Below are 16911 nucleotides of genomic sequence, written 5' to 3'. Positions count from 1 at the left end.
CCTCCTGATTCAGGAGTCCCAGGAGCTGCTCCTCCATAGTAGTTTATGACCGGGCACTCCCCCGACCCTAGTCTTTCTTCTTAAGGAAGGACCAGGCCCTGTCCCCTCAGGCACCCCAAAGGGCTACAGAAGTCAAGTCTGTACCAGTGTGTGTTGCCTCTGCTGAGGCTTCAAACCCTTGTGCTGGACACACCAGTCCGACAGTGGTCCCCCAAATCCTGTCTAAAGAGGACTGGCTCTTGACTCTGGACCAGGTAGCCTCTGTGGTGTTTTCCGTGACATGGCGGACTGTCTGGCACGTTGGATCTTCTGATTCCTGTGTCCCGCGCCAGTCAGCGGCGTGGGAAAGTATTGAATGTGACCCTAGTGGGCTGCAGGAGGGACACGCTGCTGTTTTCCCCAGAGTGGCCATCGCCATGGAAGTCAGGCCAAGGGAACTGAACTTAGGTCAGAGGAGGGCCTAGCTGCCCCGGAGGCCTGCTGCTGTGTATCTCTCCAGTCCACTACCGCTCTGCCACAGGGTGCAGGACTTTATTAAGTCAGCCTTCCTTTTTGGGTGTCTAGGAAGACCACTTGGACTTATGTTAAAATAGGCTATGATTGCCCCTCAGGATGTTCCTGCTGCTGGCCCTGATAAGTCATCTGTGTGGATAATTGTCTATAAATGGAGCCGGAGGTCACAGAGAGCGGATGTGAGCCTTTGTTCTCAGCTGCTGGCCCCGACCACGTGAGGCGTCCTCACTGCGAGCGAGCAGGGGGAAGGCGGCTGACACCGAGATGCAGGCGGGGTCTTCTTCCTATGGCTTTCAGAGAAGGGGCTGCAGGGCCCAGCTGGATGAGCGACCCTGGATGAGAGTAGCCCCTGGGGCGCTTTTCTAGCACACTTGGTCTCTAGCCATTAAAGTTTTGCTCTGCGAATAAAAAAGCATGATGCCAAACTGTGGGGTCCAAGTAGACAGGAGTGTCCGGAGGAGAAAACAACAGCTCAGACGGACAAGACCGGAGACAGGACCAGAGCCGCGCGCCTCAAGCAGGAGAGGCTGATTAGGCACACAAGGGCGTGGGCGCTGATTGGCGGCCGTGGCAGTGGGCGGGGAGGTAGGCGGGGTGACACCGCACTGTGCCGTTCTCGGAGGGCGGGAGTTGTAGGAGAAGGAGGAGTGGGCAACGGGCGCTGATTGGAGGCGGTGACGGGGACGACGCCCCTGGGCAGGACGGCTCGAGTTGATTGGAGTTGGTGGGGGTGGGCGGGTCGAGGGTGGGGTTGTCCACTGTGGGTTATGGGGCTGAAGGAGAAAGAGCGCCTGCTGTGGACACTGATTGGTGGGTGGGCGTGTAGGCGTGGCGCGGAAGCACTCTCTGTTTGGTCGGCACGGCGCTGGGCGTAGTCTATGGGCGGGGCGGACTGCCGGGAGCTGGTACTCCTGGCCGGAGGCGAAGGCGACGCGGGAGAGATCCTGGGGCCCGGCCCGGTGGCCCGCGAGGCCTGCCTTTTGTGCTCGCAGCCCGCATCCGCGCCCAGGGCCACCGCGTCGGGCTCCCCGGCGCGCGTGCCCGCCCGCGCGCTGCCCGGCCTGGGATGCGCCAGGGATGCGCGCCCGCCGGCCCTGCGGCTCCTGGCAGCTGGGCGCGGGGCGATGGAGCTAAGCATGAAGAAGTTCACGGTGCGCAGGTTCTTCTCCGTGTACCTGCGCAAGAAGTCGCGTTCCAAGAGCTCCAGTCTGAGTCGCCTTGAGGTAAAGGCCCTCCCCGGGAGCGCGCAGGATGCGGGTCCCCGCCTCACCTCTCGTGGGCATGTGGAACCCGGAGGGCGTTTGGCCACCGGAATCCTTCTCACAGTTCTGTACATCATCACTCCAGACCCGAGTGTGACGTGGGAAGTTATTTGAAAACTGGTCCAGTTGTCATTAAAACCTATCAAATCGGATCCAAATGTTGGTTGGCACTTCACAACATCTGCACAGAGCGAGTCCTTGCTGCGGCTGAAATCTACTAGAATTTCTCTCTAGTACTCCTGTGTGCACAGGATTCGGGGTCACTCCCCTGAGGAGGGGTGCGGCCCGTGCAGCTGGGTTGCCTCGTGGTGTGGGGGTTCTCTGGGAGGCTCCACGCGATTCCCAAGTTCTGTAGCCCCCGGCGCCCGCCTGTGCTGTCTTGGGTATGGTACTGTGTGGATGGTCAGGGTATCTGAGATCAGTGTAGAGTTGACCAAGTAAAGAGGGTTCCTTCCGTGCAAGAGCACTCTGACGCTCGGAGGTGGAGTGCCTGATGCAATTCCCTGCAGCCTCGGCTTTTAGATTGGCTCTGAAACACGAAGGACGCCGGAAAATCTTGACCTTTGCGGGTCCCTCTTCTTTTCTTCTGTGGGTGTCCATAGCCTGTCGTCTGTGTTTTAACGGTGATTTTCATTTTAACACTACGCTCTCTCCTCACCCCAGTGTTCAGACAACATTGTTGAGTCCATAGATGGCAGAGCCGTGACCTGCTTAAGCGGAGTGTGTGAAGGAAGGCTGGCAACTGACCTCGAGATTCCATGGGGCACAGATGCCCCTGCTTCAGGGCTGGCCCACGGAATTGGGGTGTGTGTGGTTGTTCCATTAGGAGCAATGTCACAGATTTCATTTTGGATTTCTTTGTCTCAGGCAAGGGGCTCTGTGGTGATCCAGGGCTCTTTCAGTAAAGCCAGGGATAGTACTGAAAGTGTCAAGGAACTGCTTGTTAAAAAGTTTCTTTTGCTTAATTCCAGTTCAGAATCAAAGGGCCTAGAGTGTCTCTCAGAGAGCAAAACACTGACTTTTGGACAACTGCAATTATTTATATGGTATTAGAGAGGGATCTTTAAACCTAATGAAGAGAGAAATTAAGCCAAACTTTATTTTTCTGGGACTCTGCAGAATCTAGCCAACAAGAACAGAAATTGCAGAAGTATTTACCTTCCTATCAGATGTGTTTGTATCTCCTGTTTCACCACAATGCCAAGGTTATCATGCTGTTCCTTGTCTCTGGGCCATTGCTTTTGCCATTAAATCCCGTGAGCAAACTCTTTGTGCCATTTGCAGGGTGCTTGAAGGGCCCTGAGTGTTCTAGAAGCCTGTGTGCTGATTCAACAAAGAGGAACAAACTGGGCTATAAAAAAGGCCTCCAAAATACAATGGCAGGCGAGGCGTATGCATGTCAGGAGCAAAAAAAGAAAGTTTTGTTTGTTTGTTTTGTTTTCAGTGTGAAAATACCATTTCTAAGGCCCCTATATAAACCTGTAGATGTGCAGGTCAACGGGATGAGAAAGTTGGGCAGAAATGGCTCAGTAGGTGAAGGTGCTTACTGCCAAGCCTGGCAACCCGAGTTCCATCCCCAGAGACACATGGTGACAGGAGGGGACTGAATCCCACAGTAGTCTTCTGACTTCATCCCAGGCGCCGTGATGCACTTGTTGCACTTGTATACACACACACACACACACACACACACGAGAGGGGGGGAGGAGTAAAATTTTGACAGTTTTAAGTGTCTACAAAAGCAGTGTATTCCGTCAGTAAGGTGATGTCTCCCGTGGATGCACCTGATGCCGTGTTGCATGCTACAGCACAGGCTAGTGAAGATGCACAGGTGTGTGCTGCACAGATCCCCCCCCCCCCAGCTTCCTGTCATCTGATGTTTGTTCTGCTATCCTTCTTCCGTTGCACAGGGGAAAGACCCTGAGAATGAAGGGTCTTCTTCAAAGTTTGCCCACTCTTCTGTCGATGTTTGCTAAGGACCTGGGGTGAGTTCAGGCTGTTTCTGGACAGTGAGATCCCAGATAATGTCAGCGAAAGATGTTCTGGCCTCAGGCTCCTTGTGTTCCTGGGAATGTGTTACGTAGATTGTTCTGTGCATTCGTCTAGTAAGTCCCAAACGTTCACACTTCTCCAGGTGCCTTTTCAGTCCTTTGTGTATAGAGAGTTACCCATGGGTCAGAAGAGTCCAGCAAGAGTGTAAGACTTATCAGGAAGGCCTGTCAGTAGGGATGGTACGTTAAGTATTGTTGGGCATTTACATTTCGGACAAATGAAAAAGGGAATTCACTGTACAAAAAGAAACTCATTCCATGAAAATTGCTTTAGGATATACAGAAAAACTAAAAGTCTTTGTCTTTGCAACTCAAAGTCTAATGATACAAGCAGGAAATTAACAGCAAATTCAAGTTTGAAATAGTATTATCTTTGTTAAAAATTATAATATTTGGTTTAAAATTAATTTTGTTTTTAGAACATAGTGTTTGATAAACTCGGGGCTGTGGAGACCAAGTTACCTCATCACGTGTGAAAACATACTGTGAATTTCTGCTTAAAATCAAGGTCATTTAAATATTTTGTTCTGTATTGGCATTGACCTAAGCGATCTAGCTGGTGGGCCGCTGAGGGCAGACGTGTTCCAGAGACTCTTGAAAGGAAGCCCACAGCCTTGCATAGCCTTTGTGGGCACAGATGTCAGACCCCAGAGCTCCCCAGAGACTCTGTTCCCAAGAAGGCTCTGGCTGCAGGGTCCTGGTGCCGTGCACTGAGAGTTACAGAGTTGCCTGTTACCACTGCTTCATCCCATGGTCCAGCTACAAATGAAGGTATGGAGGCCCAGGAGGCTTTTCTGAGATGATCTAAAGAATCTCCCCCATGGAGGAGCCGGGGCCTGTGGTTAGCAAGTTTTAGCCATTGCTGACTGTGTAGCCATTGGTGTTTGCTGTTTTTCAGGCACACAGAAAGTTGTCGTCATTATTAAGAGGTAATTACCCAGTGAAATATTTTGGAATGTGTTTCCAAGCCTAATTTTTTTTCCTTGAAAACCTTTTCTGGAATTTAGATAGTTCTATGTGGATCTGATCATGTGCACTCAGAATCCCACTCCCCTTGGACTAGAAAGACTATTAACTTCTGTAAGCCCCTTTCTGAGCTACAAGACGGAATGATAGATAATGCCGGAGTTAGTGAGTGACTGTATGGAAAGACAGTTTAGAATCTTGGTGATCACTGCTCAGTCACTGTTAGTTGTTGATATTGGCAAGGTTTGTTGGTGGTTTTCCTATCATCCGCTGTCTACTGACTACATGGCTACTGTTGTCCCAGTGGTGCAGGCCTTGCCTGGTAACCAAAAGCTCCTGTTCCCTTCCTGCCTGCCCAGGGGAAGGTCAGCTGCCCACAGGATAGGATGGCTGCATTTGCTCAGATGAGTTTCCGTCTTCTGGCAGGGATAGTGTAACCCCTCTTACCATGCCTGCCTGCCTGTGAGTCAGCTGCACTTATCCACGGATCCATTACCCGTGTGGGTCGCTTTGCCCTGAGCGGGGGTGGCTCTTAGAGCACAGAAATGTTCCAGTATCTGTTTTCAAGTCAGAGAGCTTGAGGGCTGCTGAAACCCCGTCCGAGACCCCAAAGGTGTGCTGCAGGCTTATACTCCAGAGACCCCAAAAGTGTGCTGCAGGCTTGTACTCCAGAGACCCCAAAGGTGTGCTACAGGCTTGTACTCCAGAGACCCCAAAGGTGTGCTGCAGGCTTAAACTCCAGAGACCCCAGAGGTGTGCTACAGGCGTGTACTCCAGAGACCCCAAAGGTGTGCTGCAGGCTTATACTCCAGAGACCCCAGAGGTGTGCTACAGGCTTATCCTCCAGAGACCCCAAAGGTGTGCTGCAGGCAGGTACTCCAGAGACCCCAAAGGTGTGCTGCAGGTGTGTACTCCTGGTTTACATTCTCTCCAGAGGCAGTAAAGGTTTTTACTTAATTTAAGATGGTGTTATTTACTAAACGTTAGATTTCATCTGATCCACTAAAGGTATTGATATGGAGAGTCAGCTTGCCTACAGAATGGCCAGTTCCTCAGTATTAACAAGGCCAGGGAGATCGCTGATGCGTTATTTGGAGCGTTTCATCTGAAACTGACATTTTCACCAAAAGATAGTCAGTGAGAAATAAGGAGAAAAGGGTGAGATTTTGGGTGGTGATAAACTGTTGAGTGGCTTTCACTTATTTATTTGCCCCATTGTTCATTCTTGAGAAAAAAAGAGTCTTATGGTGTGTCACATATGCTGAGCTAAGCAGTTACGGTACAAAGCCATGGTCTCTGCTTCAAATGAACTTGCTATCTAGTGACAGTGGCCAAGAAATCGACAGAAGCCCACTTTTGGGGTGTGGTATTAAGTCAATGGATTAAAGTGATTGACTTAGATCAGTTGCTGATTTATTTGTTTGTCATGGTCATAGATAACCAAAGGTCGTCTGTGTTCTCAAATGACGATATTGTAATAGCTCAACTGTTTTTAAAGAAGAAAAAAAGAAAGAAAAATAATGATGTTGTAGGAGACACTGCGTGTTTGTTCCCAGCTGCCCAGACTCCCAAAATAATCACACAGAAACTGTATTATTTGCAATACTGTTTGGCCAATAGCTTAAGCATATTCCTTGCTAGCTTTTACATCTAAAATTAACCCATTTCCATTATTTTATATTTTGCCATGAGGTTCCAGCTGGTAGCTGGCATCTTTCCCCTCTGGCAGTTCCATGGCTTCTCTCTGATTCTGCCTTCCTTCTCCCAGCATTCAGTTTAGTACACCGCCCCCCCCCCCCAGTTCTACTCTGCCCTATCAACCGGCCAGGACAGTTTTCTTTACTAACCAATGGTATTCACAGCATACAGAGGGAAATCCCACATCATGGTGTCACAATTACATAAGTGTTAGAAAAGGGACTGGGGGCAAATGTTAAGGGAGATTCCAACTGAGGCGCAAAGAACAGTTCTTATTCTTGGTGATCAATAGAGAATTTCTTCTAGATTAGGTAGTTTCCAGGAAGGCAATTTCTAGTTGTTCACAGTAGTAAGAACCTAAGAAATTCTGGGAGTCCTTGTTGTATTAGGCTTTTGACAACCAGGAAAAGAAGAAAGGAAGGAAGGAGGGAGGAAGGGAGAGAGGGAGGGAGGGAGGGAGGGAGGGAGGGAGGGAGGGAGGAAAGAAGGAAAGACCATAAATAAAATGGTTCATGTTGGTGAAGGTCGTTTGCCTATTTACCCTTTATTGTATTTCTTAGACACTACAACTAATTCCTTACTTTCAGTGACTGTGTCTGGGATGTGTCTTTGTAGTGTTGTGTTCCCCCCACCCCACATACTTTTTATTTTCATCAAAGACGCTTATCAAAATATTTTTGCTTATTCAAAAATACATACAACCAAAACTCTTGAGATTTTGCCCATTTTCCTTCCCCTGCCTCCATCACCACCCTTCCCACGAGACCAGAGGCTGACTGGCGGTCACCACTCAATAGAAGTTCAACCATTTGCTCTTTCTTCACACACTCTGAAGTAGAAACAAAGGGGCAGTAAGTGAAAGACAGGACATCTGTCGTCCTGTCTGACCTCGGTAGCTCAGTGTGATGGATGGATGCCAGTTCCTCCGATATGGTGGTGTAGTCTCCAGGACCTGTGCGGCAGGGAGGATGTGGAGGCTGTGGATCCAGCTCGCGGGCCATGGGAAGGTGCGGGCGGCTGGTGTTTTAAGCCTCAACCCTGTATTCTGGAGTCTGCCAGTAGAGCGTGTGCACCCTGTTGAGGTGGGGAAAACTGGAGATAAGTTTGTTCATGTGAGATGGAGTTGGCACCTAGGAATTTAGCCAGAAATATATTTTTCCTGCACGGCTCTGTGCTGTTGACTAAGCAAAGCTGCTTTGATTCGAGGAATTCTCCGAACGATCGACACTGACTTACAGTTTTGTTGCGTTCTTTCCTGTCATCCTGTTTGTGGATAAGACTTCACTTATCAAAGCTGTTGAGTTGACCACAAGGAGATCGCTATGAAGTAGGCTTCACAGCTACTGGGTCTGATGCAAACGTAGGCAGTGTTCAATTGATCATATGTGACCCCCCAGCTACAGAAGGTACTGCTTAGACAGCTGGCCCCAGCTAGTGTGAGCTCTCTGACTCTGGACTGACAGCAGGGGAGCCTGCACAGGCCTGAACTAGGCCCTCTGAATGTGGGTGACAGTTGTATGGCTGGGGCAGTTTGTGGGCCCACTGGCTGGCCATGGAACCAGTATTTATTTCTAGTGCAGGAACTGGCTTTTATAGCCCATTACCTGTAGAGGGATACCTTGCTCAGTCCAGATTCTGGGAGGAGGGCCTTTGTCCTGCCTCAAGAGATTTGACAGATTTTGTTGACTCCCCATGGGAGGTTGGTCGCACAGTCTGTGAGGAATGGAGGGGATATGGGGAGGGTCAGGTAGGGGAAACAGGAGGAGAGGAAGGAGAGGGAACTGGGATTGGTATGTAAAATAGGAAAAGACTGTGTAAAAAAAAATAAAATAGAAAAAGTTAAAAACAAACAAAAAAACACCTTCAACAAAAAAGAAGGTGCTTATGCTGACTGATAAGTGAACGAGGATGATGCCATGGTAGCGTGACTATAAATAACGTTAGGACCTCCCACGAGACTTCAGGGGCTGAATCTGCAGGAACCACACACTGTGTCTTGCTAAGCAGGAAAGACACGGTGTGCCAGGTCGTCAGGGATGTGTGCCTTTGTTTAGGTGTTATTTGCATAGTTTCTTGAGGTCTCCTAAAGGACATAGTAACAATACCACTGGTCATGGAATCCTGCTTAATCCCCAGCCCTTGCAAAGGTCCTCAGGCTCTGTCAGCAGCTGCACTTCCAGCAGGAGAGGAAGTTCTGCACCCCTGGGGCCAGCTGTGCCTCTGCACACCTGCCGTGAGCTTGCCTGGCCCTCACTGGCTAGCTGCCTCACTAGCCCGCCTCACACTTCCTGTTTTCCTGTCTCAGCTGGCTCACTCACTTAATCCTTTGGAGTACCTGCCTCTTCATCTGCAAAAAAGGCAGTTTATCTTATAGTGATGGTACTTAAGCCTCCGTAGTCAGAGATGACCTAGGCCCGGTGGAATTCCACGGGGCTGTGCCCATATGCTAGCCAGACCCTCTGTTGAGGGTTCCTCTTTGCCAGCTTCCTCTGCCGTCCCCCATTTGAGTACACATTTGTCCCAGGTGAGTGCTGTCACCAGAGAACTGGCTCTCCTAGGTTACAACCACGCTGAGTTTCCTTAGAATGAAGATTTAGGGCTGGAAGTGCAGCTCATCTGACAGAGAGCTTGCCTAACACCCCTAAGGCCCCGGGCCTGCTCTTTGGTCTCTCTAACATGCCTATAATCCCAGTACTCGGAAGGTGGAGGCAGGAGGGTCTGGGTCCAGGCCCATCTTTGGCTGGACAGAGCTAAAGTCCAGTCCGGGTCTCCTTTCTTTGTCTGTCTCTGTCTCTGTCTCTCTCTCTCTGTGCGTGTGTGTGTGTGTGTGTGTGTGTGTGTGGCCAAGCTGAGGGATTGCAAAGGATGGAGTCTTGGTAGAAATTCTCTAGTTTCCTTGGGTGGAAAGACATACATACACTCAAGAGATTAAGACAGCAAACAGGAATGAGCAGGCAGGCCATCACTGGGTGGGACTGGGGAAGAGCTAAGCCAAGGATGCTGAAAACCTGCAGAAAGCAAGCCTGAGCATCTTTAGATTTTATATAGACACTGGCATATGCAGGTCTAGAACTGCTGAAGTGGTCAAGTGATCCCCACTGCAACTTGAGGCTTTGCGAGATTGGCGGCCATGTCTGGACAGATGCCATGGATGGGCTGCGCCTTTGCCCTTTACTTATTAAGTGGGTAGCTGAGTTTATAATAGAAAGGGAAGTGACTTCTATTGGGAAGGTTGTAGTGAGGGTTAGTTTGAGTGTTTTGGACCAGGACAAGCAGGCCTTTCAGGACTGAAAGTTAGATGACATCCTGCCTGCTGATGTTTACATCTGGAGTATCCTGTAGTCAATGTCTTTATTAGCACAAAAAAAGGCAAAACAGCTGCTTGTTAGGAAAGTGGCTAAGTGGGTTGAGGAACTGCCTGAAGGGTCCCTGAGAGAGGAGGTGGAATAGGGGAGTTTAGTGCTGGGCTCTGATCCTTGCAGGAGCTGCCAGACCCATTCATGCTCACGTGGGCCCTGGTAGCCAGAGGCTCTTTGTCAAAGCAGGAAACTCAGAAAGGCTGGTACCAGGTGTGTCTGTAACTCACGACAGGCTTGCAGAGGTGTCCACGAGACTTTGGTAAATGATTCTGGTGGCTAGGTTGACTTTGAAGCTAATTGAAAGGAAAGAAAAACAGACAAAACAGAAAAAGGAAGTTTATTTTCAGAACACCTTCAGCTTTTGGATTCTGTTTAGTCAGTTGTCACCGTGGAACACTGGACCTTTGAGCTCCTGGACTGACGGCAGCAGGGGCAGTGGACCGTCTGCATCCCAGGGAGCCCCAGCAGCACACGCTGGCCTGTGAGTTATATTTGTAAAATGTAGCAAAGCAGAATTCAGGAGTTTCGATGTGTGACTCAGTGGAAGGATTGCAACACCTACCCCCAGAGAAAAGTGAAAAGAGGCATCCCACTTGGTGGTTTGTCCTGAGGTTGACATGCAGAGAGATCCTGTGCAGATGTGTTCAGTGACTGTCAGAGATCATGAATATATCTTACTCACTCCTTTGACAATATGGTGCTGTGGGTCCTGATGAAGCTGGCAAGTGATGTGAGAAGGAAGGGCTGTATGTCAGAACAAACCTGCCGTGGTCATTGTGTGTGTGGGAGAGGTGTGTGTGTCAATCTGCAGAGAGCAAACACAGCCTCTCCCTGCTCATGAGTTTCGTTCTCCTTCCCTACTCCTGCTCCCAATCCCAGTCTGGTCCATCTGTCTAACCTGTTCATCTTTCCTCTGAGACGGTCACCCGGGTCATCCCCACAGGACTCCAGTGTAGGAGCAGTTGTTCATCTGTTCAAGGAGCTCCCTGCAACCGCCAAGGGGCCATGGTGAGCTGTGATGACAACTGCTGGACAGGAAGTGATTCAGTTGGCAGGGTCCTGGCTTGGAAGGAGTGGGGCCGGGGACACAGCTTGCTGAGTAGTTGGACACAGTGATTTCTCACATCTGTATCGTCCTTCTGTGGTGGAGCCTCGGTATGATGGGCAGTGACCCCCACATCTGTATCGTCCTTCTGTGATGGGGCCCGAGTAGCGTGGGCAGTGACCCCACATCTGTGTCCTTCTGTGATGGGGCCCGAGTAGCGTGGGCAGTGACCCCACATCTGTGTCCTTCTGTGATGGGGCCTGAGTAGCGATGGGCAGTGACCCCCACATCTGTATCGTCCTTCTGTGATGGGGTCTGGGTAGTGATGGGCAGTGACCCCCACATCTGTGTCCTTCTGTGATAGTTGAGCAGCCTTCTGTGTTTTATGACACTGTGGTGATGATGCGTGTCAGCTTTGGGGACAGACCACCGAAGTCCTTGCTCTGATATACTTCTGTGACTTCAGCAAGGTCACCAGTAATACCAACTGAGCTCCAGTTCCTTGCACTGTAAAAATAGCAGCCCCTGCCTTAGAGGGTTGAAATGGGAGGCAGTGGAGTGATCTGTGTAGCAGGCATGGTGGGTACCTAGTAAAGGCCAGTGTGGCAGGTTAGTAGGCTATGGTCAAGCATGCTGGGTACCTAGTAAGGGCCAGTGTGGCAGGTTAGTAGGCTGTGGTCAAGCTTCGTCACTTCCTCTAGCCATGGCTCCCAAACTCACATACCATGGCTGTGGTGTAGTGCACACATGAGACACACAATACAAGCCCTGGCTTGGCATTATCCTTCCATGGCTGGTCATGTTAAAACATCACCACTTAAGCTACATTGTTAGGCTGAGTGGGAATGGTTACATGAAGAGTTTAGTCTGTGTGGTGTGTATACACGGTGGGTCTTCCCAAGGCATTAAGTTCCTCAATTTGTCCTTCAGAAAGCACCAGAAAGCCAGAGTCTGGAGTTTGAGGCTAGAAGGCAGCAGGGTAGGAGGGTTTCGATGCTGTCGCCATTGCAGACGGAGCACCCGCTCGTGGCTGGGTGCATCCCTCTGGAGTCCACAGCTTGTCCAGGGCACTTTGGTGGGTCTTAGTGATTCAGGAGATGACAGTTGAGAAAGGGGCGCAGGCATTTGCTGTCTATTCTGGAGCCTCCTCCCACTCACTTCAAATCCAGTGTTCTCTACCCTTACGCCCCTGTCCTGGCAGAGGTCACACTGCCCCCCACCAACATGTTTAGACAGGAAGGGCATGACTTTATGAACTTCCAGGGTCAGTAGTTCTGTCCAGCATGACTTTTGTCCAGTTCTTCTCTCAGTTAGAAAGAAGCAGAGGCAGCGTGTCTGACAACTTCAGACATCTTACAGTGGTTTTTTTCTTCTCCCTTTGTCACAAATCTGATTCCTCTTGGGTCCGCTCTCCTCTTGCAACCTCAGGACCACATATTTGCATCAAGTCAAAACAGCCCGACATGCAGGCTCATGAGGGGAGGCTGTGCTCTCCGCTGTACATGGAAGGGTTGCAAGGTTGCAAGGTGAATGCTTGTCTCTTAGTAGGTGGACCCTCTGAGAGGCAGTGTTTAACTGAAAGTCTGGAATTAGGCAACAATGAACAGTGCCAGTGTTTCCTGCTGGAGTTCAGTGGCAGGAATAAGGTAGGAACTGTCTGGGGTCAGGATGCAAGCTGTACTCCAGCTGTGGAACGGCCCTCTGCCCTCTCCAGCTCTCTCTGGGGCTGGGAGGGTCCTTGTCAATGCCATGGATTCAGAGTGCTTTGGTTTCAGCAGGTGGTATGTATACCTGGTGGGTGTAGAGGATGGCTATTGGTCAGTTCCCAAAGACAAGCACAGCCAGTTCCTGAAGTTGGTAGATGTTACTGTGTCAGGCAGAAGTGGTTATGCAGGTGTTGTTAGGTTGGGAACTTGGATTAGGAAGATGATCCTGGATGTCCATGTAACACCCAGTGTCTCTGTAGAGGGAGACAGAAGACTCTGCTTTGGGGGAGGAACAGGGAGACAGTGATGGAGGAAGGGAGCCCGGAGGATGTTCCCAGAGTCCTCAGGAGAGAACAACCCTGCTCACAGCAGCAGAGCAATCAGGAGCCTTCAGGCTGTGGCGATTTGTCACGCTGGCCGTCGGGGACAGATGCACATTAAAGTCAGTCTGACTGTAGAGTAGATCTGTGGGTTTCAAGACAGAGGTGGGCACAGCTCAAGTAGAGATGTGTCGGTGGATGAGGTCTGAGCAGGGTTGGGCAGGACCTCAAAAGTAGAAGACTAGACTCGGCCTGCCTAGAAAGTGGCCAGGCAGAGCAGCTAGCTGTCCTAGGGGTTTCCCTTCCATGTGGCTGCACTGGATCTGATTTGGTATCTGCGTGGCCCAGTGTGAGCAGAGATTTCGGCTATGTAAGGATCCTCTGAGGTGTTACCCCCAGGGTGAGCAGAGCAGAGCAGAACAACAACTCCATCCTTGTGGCAGCTGTGCTCGCTCTAGGGCTAAAGAGAAAACAATTGGGTGCACTTAGGAAACGTGGCCATTTCAAAAAGTGCAAGGGGGAAATGTGGGGCAACAAGCCCAGCAGGACAGGAGGACAAGCTGTGGTGGCATTTAGGGGACCCCGAGAAGGAGTCTCAGAGTCTCAGAGTGGTTCCGTCTCACCTGAAGACCAGTGTGCCCAAGAGGGAGTGTCCAGATGTGTGCATGCACACAGACACATAACAAACAGATGGATCCTTCTGGAAGAGCTGTGAGGATTAGACCCTTGCTGGTGGGGAGGAGGGAGAGAAGAGCGGAGTAGCTCCAGGACCTGCAGTTCGCTGTTACTTGTGGGTAACTGGACACACATACAAATGAAAGAGGAATCCAGATGATGTCCTTGCTAACCTGATCCTGAAGTAGGGAGTCGGCACAGGAGGTGCAGTCAGCCAGATGGATCTGGCATCCTCAGTCCCGTGAGGATCTGCAGTCTCCTTACTAAAGGCTTAATAACTCCGCCACGCCATTGCAGCCACTCGACCGCATCAGTGGTGGCATGTGGACCCAGGCCAGTGGCGTCACTCAAGGTGAGTGGACACTTGCAGGTGCACTTGACATGAGGAGTTAGGTCTGGGTCAAGCTGTGCCTCTGGTTGGAAGTCTCCCTACTTGTCTTGGTGCCTTGAGGCAGATGCTGTCCCAAGAGTTGCTTTCAAGCGTGGCACACCTTCCACTTTGGTTGAGCCTGCTCTTTGGGGCTTGCAGCCTGTGCTCAAGCTCTCGTATCCTCAATAGTCCAGTGGAGGGAAGAGGGACGGGAAGAAAGGCAGGGGAAAGACAGAGGAAAGGGAAATGCAGTGGCAGAAGGAAGCGGAGCCTGTGCGCAGGGCCTGCAGAGGAGGAAGAGTGAAATGCCCTGGCCTCTGAGGCCAAGCACTCCACAGGGAAAGAAGTAGATGTCACTTCGTGAAGCAGCCAGGCCTCAGTCTGCAGTGTGGACAGCAATGCTGCCCAGCAGCGTGACAGAGAGGGCACAGTCAGAGATGGGCCCTGCGGAGTAGCTTCTCACCTACCAGGAGAGTTGGGACAGAGGGACACTGCTGCCTAGCACCCTGCTACTTATTGCCACCACCTCCCAAAGGCAGGGAGAGAGAGTTCTGGACATGAGCCTGCCCTGAGGAGCATCTGTGTAGGAGTGGCCTGGTCCCTTGCTTTATGGGGTAGGTCTTGCCTCTGAGGAAGAGTGTGAATTCGGAATTTTACTGTTAGGATTTGCAGTGTCTGTCGCACACAAACACCTGAGGGTGCTCATGGAGTTCTGAGATTGCATGGTCAGTGGGTTCCCTCCTGCTGCTCTGGGTCCTCTCGGGCTGGTGAGGTGAGGCCTTGCTAATGGCCATTAAAAGATGAGCGAAAAATTGGAGGCACAAGAAGAAAATAAGCCTGAGAGAGCACTGTGAGAGACAAGAGGTGTCCAGTCCCCTCAGCATCTCTTCTACCCAGCGGAGAAGGCTGGAGCACCCAGGTTTCAGATGCTGGGTGTTTAGTATGTGTGGCACACCAGAGAGCCCTGAGGGACCATTCTCTCACCGCCACATCCTTGGTGACGACGCGTGTTTCGACATATGCACACAGGATTGTGACAAGATCAATGGCAGAAGATATTTGCCAGGGACCCACAGGCTGGCCATATTGAGCTCTTCTGTTCTGACAACAGATGCTAGTGGTAATTCACAAAATCTGGTTTCACTTCCGCATTCTTTAAGACAGACTTATCCCTTGGATGCCGTTCTTCACAGCACTCTGTCACCTCAGCACGTGGAAAGATGTGGCTGTCCGTCATTGTTCACACTCATCCTGCCTTCCACTCTCTGTCACTGCATTCCACCAGAGAGGAGCAGAAGGGACAAAACCAGGCGAGAGTGGACATTGTTTATCCAGTTGAGGGTCTTCTGAGCATTTTGTAGTTTTCAAGAGGAAGGAGACAAAGTTATTTGCAAATTAACTAATGTAAGTTCTCTCTCTTAACACTGATGAGTAGGAAATGTTCTCTTTGACAGCCTGAGAATTAATATAAAGTGATTAAATACATAAATATGTCAGTAAAGTGTGTGTTTGCAAGTGGTATATATGTGCATGTGTGTTCCTAGATGTGATTAAATACATAAATATGTCAGTATAAGTGCATGTTTGCAAGTGATATATATGTGCATGTGTGTTCCTATTTGTGATTAAATCGATAAATATGTCTGTAAGTGCGTGTTTGCAAGTGGTATATATGTGCATGTGTGTTCCTATCTATGCATGTAGGCATGAGCATGTGTATATGTGCATGTATGTATGTGTGCTAGCATTACATAAGCTATTTTCCAGGAATGGCAGTCAGGACCAGAGGGACCTTGAGACCTTGGTTCAGAGGCCGTGGAGGAATGGAGAAGCCTAAAGGCCACACTTGTACTTCGACAGCCATCTGTGACCTGCACAGTCCCCAGCGATTTTGATTTAGGTTTTCTTTATGCAAATAAAGCTATTCTGGCATGAGTACACTTTCTCACTTGATATCTTATAAGAACTCTAAGAAAGTGAGTGCTAGTGTGTCTGCCTCATGTATGTCCAACACATCATAGGTTGGGGTCCTGGCAGAGCTCTCTCTGACACCGACAGTCACACGTCACGGGAGCCGGGAGCTGCTCTGTTGTGTTCGCCTTGAGTTTGTGTCTTTAACCACAGTGATGCGTGTTCTTCTATGGGGGTGAAATGCTGAGCTCAACAATGTATCTATGGCAGTTTATGTGTTCTGTGCACACTTCTGTGGAAGAGCTCTCCTGCAGGTGTTTTCTGAGCCAAGTGTGGTACTGCAGTACCAGCAGTGGGGAGGCAGAGGCAGGAGGATCTCTGTGAGTCCAACCTGGAATACATAGCAAGGCTCTGTCTAAAACACAAGGAGAAAGAAAAAGATGTTTTCCATCCCAAGGCTCTCAGCTTTAGATTATGTGTTGGACCATGCATGACCAATAGTACAAGCTCAGGAACACACACTACAGGATGGATATATGTGAACTTTCAAGAACCTGAGAGCCTGTGGGTCTAGCCCCTTCTGGCTGCCAAGTGCTGGACACAGGGTGACTTCCATCCCCTCGATATCTGATGGGTCTGAACCCCCACACCCTTTATGACTTCCTCTTTGTAGAAGAGAGCTCTGCCGTTGCTCGTGTTCTCTGTTTTATTCATGTTTTGTGCGAGGAGGATGCAGGTAGCAGCAGATGAGGGGTGGGGCAGGATGAATGGTGCTGGGGTGTGTAGGAGATGGAGCAGGGCTTTCCAACCTGCTGCTGCTCTGTGGAGGGCTTGAGTCTGAATGTTTTGGGTTATTATTTTATTGGGATAAATGAGCATGCTTGGCATAATTAACAATTTTGAGCACACTCGTGGAGTTTTGCTACATGGTTACATATAAAACACAGGCATTCCTTAGGAAGTATATTTGGAAAATGCAGTAATGATTTTAATCTTATGTTTCAAACAATAGTAGACTTGTCTTTTCAAATGTAC

The 16911-nt window shown here is 50.0% G+C and overlaps 1 protein-coding gene across 4 annotated transcripts in view; it reads left to right on the top strand.

Moving 5' to 3' along the window:
* Positions 1-16911, top strand: part of Rps6ka2 (ribosomal protein S6 kinase A2) — a 252979-nt gene that overhangs the window by 119525 nt on the left and 116543 nt on the right. Inside the window, exon 1 of one of the 4 annotated variants that reach the window (XM_057761331.1) lies at positions 1417-1736. The exons of the other annotated variants lie outside the window; for them this stretch is intronic. Coding sequence (XP_057617314.1) covers positions 1638-1736 — 99 coding nt within the window. The 5' untranslated portion in view covers positions 1417-1637. Of the gene's footprint in view, positions 1-1416; positions 1737-16911 lie in introns of those variants that run through there. 4 annotated transcript variants of the gene reach the window in all.

Source organism: Chionomys nivalis, chromosome 2, assembly GCF_950005125.1.
Source record: "Chionomys nivalis chromosome 2, mChiNiv1.1, whole genome shotgun sequence".
Taxonomy (NCBI): domain Eukaryota; kingdom Metazoa; phylum Chordata; class Mammalia; order Rodentia; family Cricetidae; genus Chionomys; species Chionomys nivalis.
Note: the sequence above shows the minus strand (reverse complement) of the source record. Positions and strands in the feature narration are given on the sequence as shown.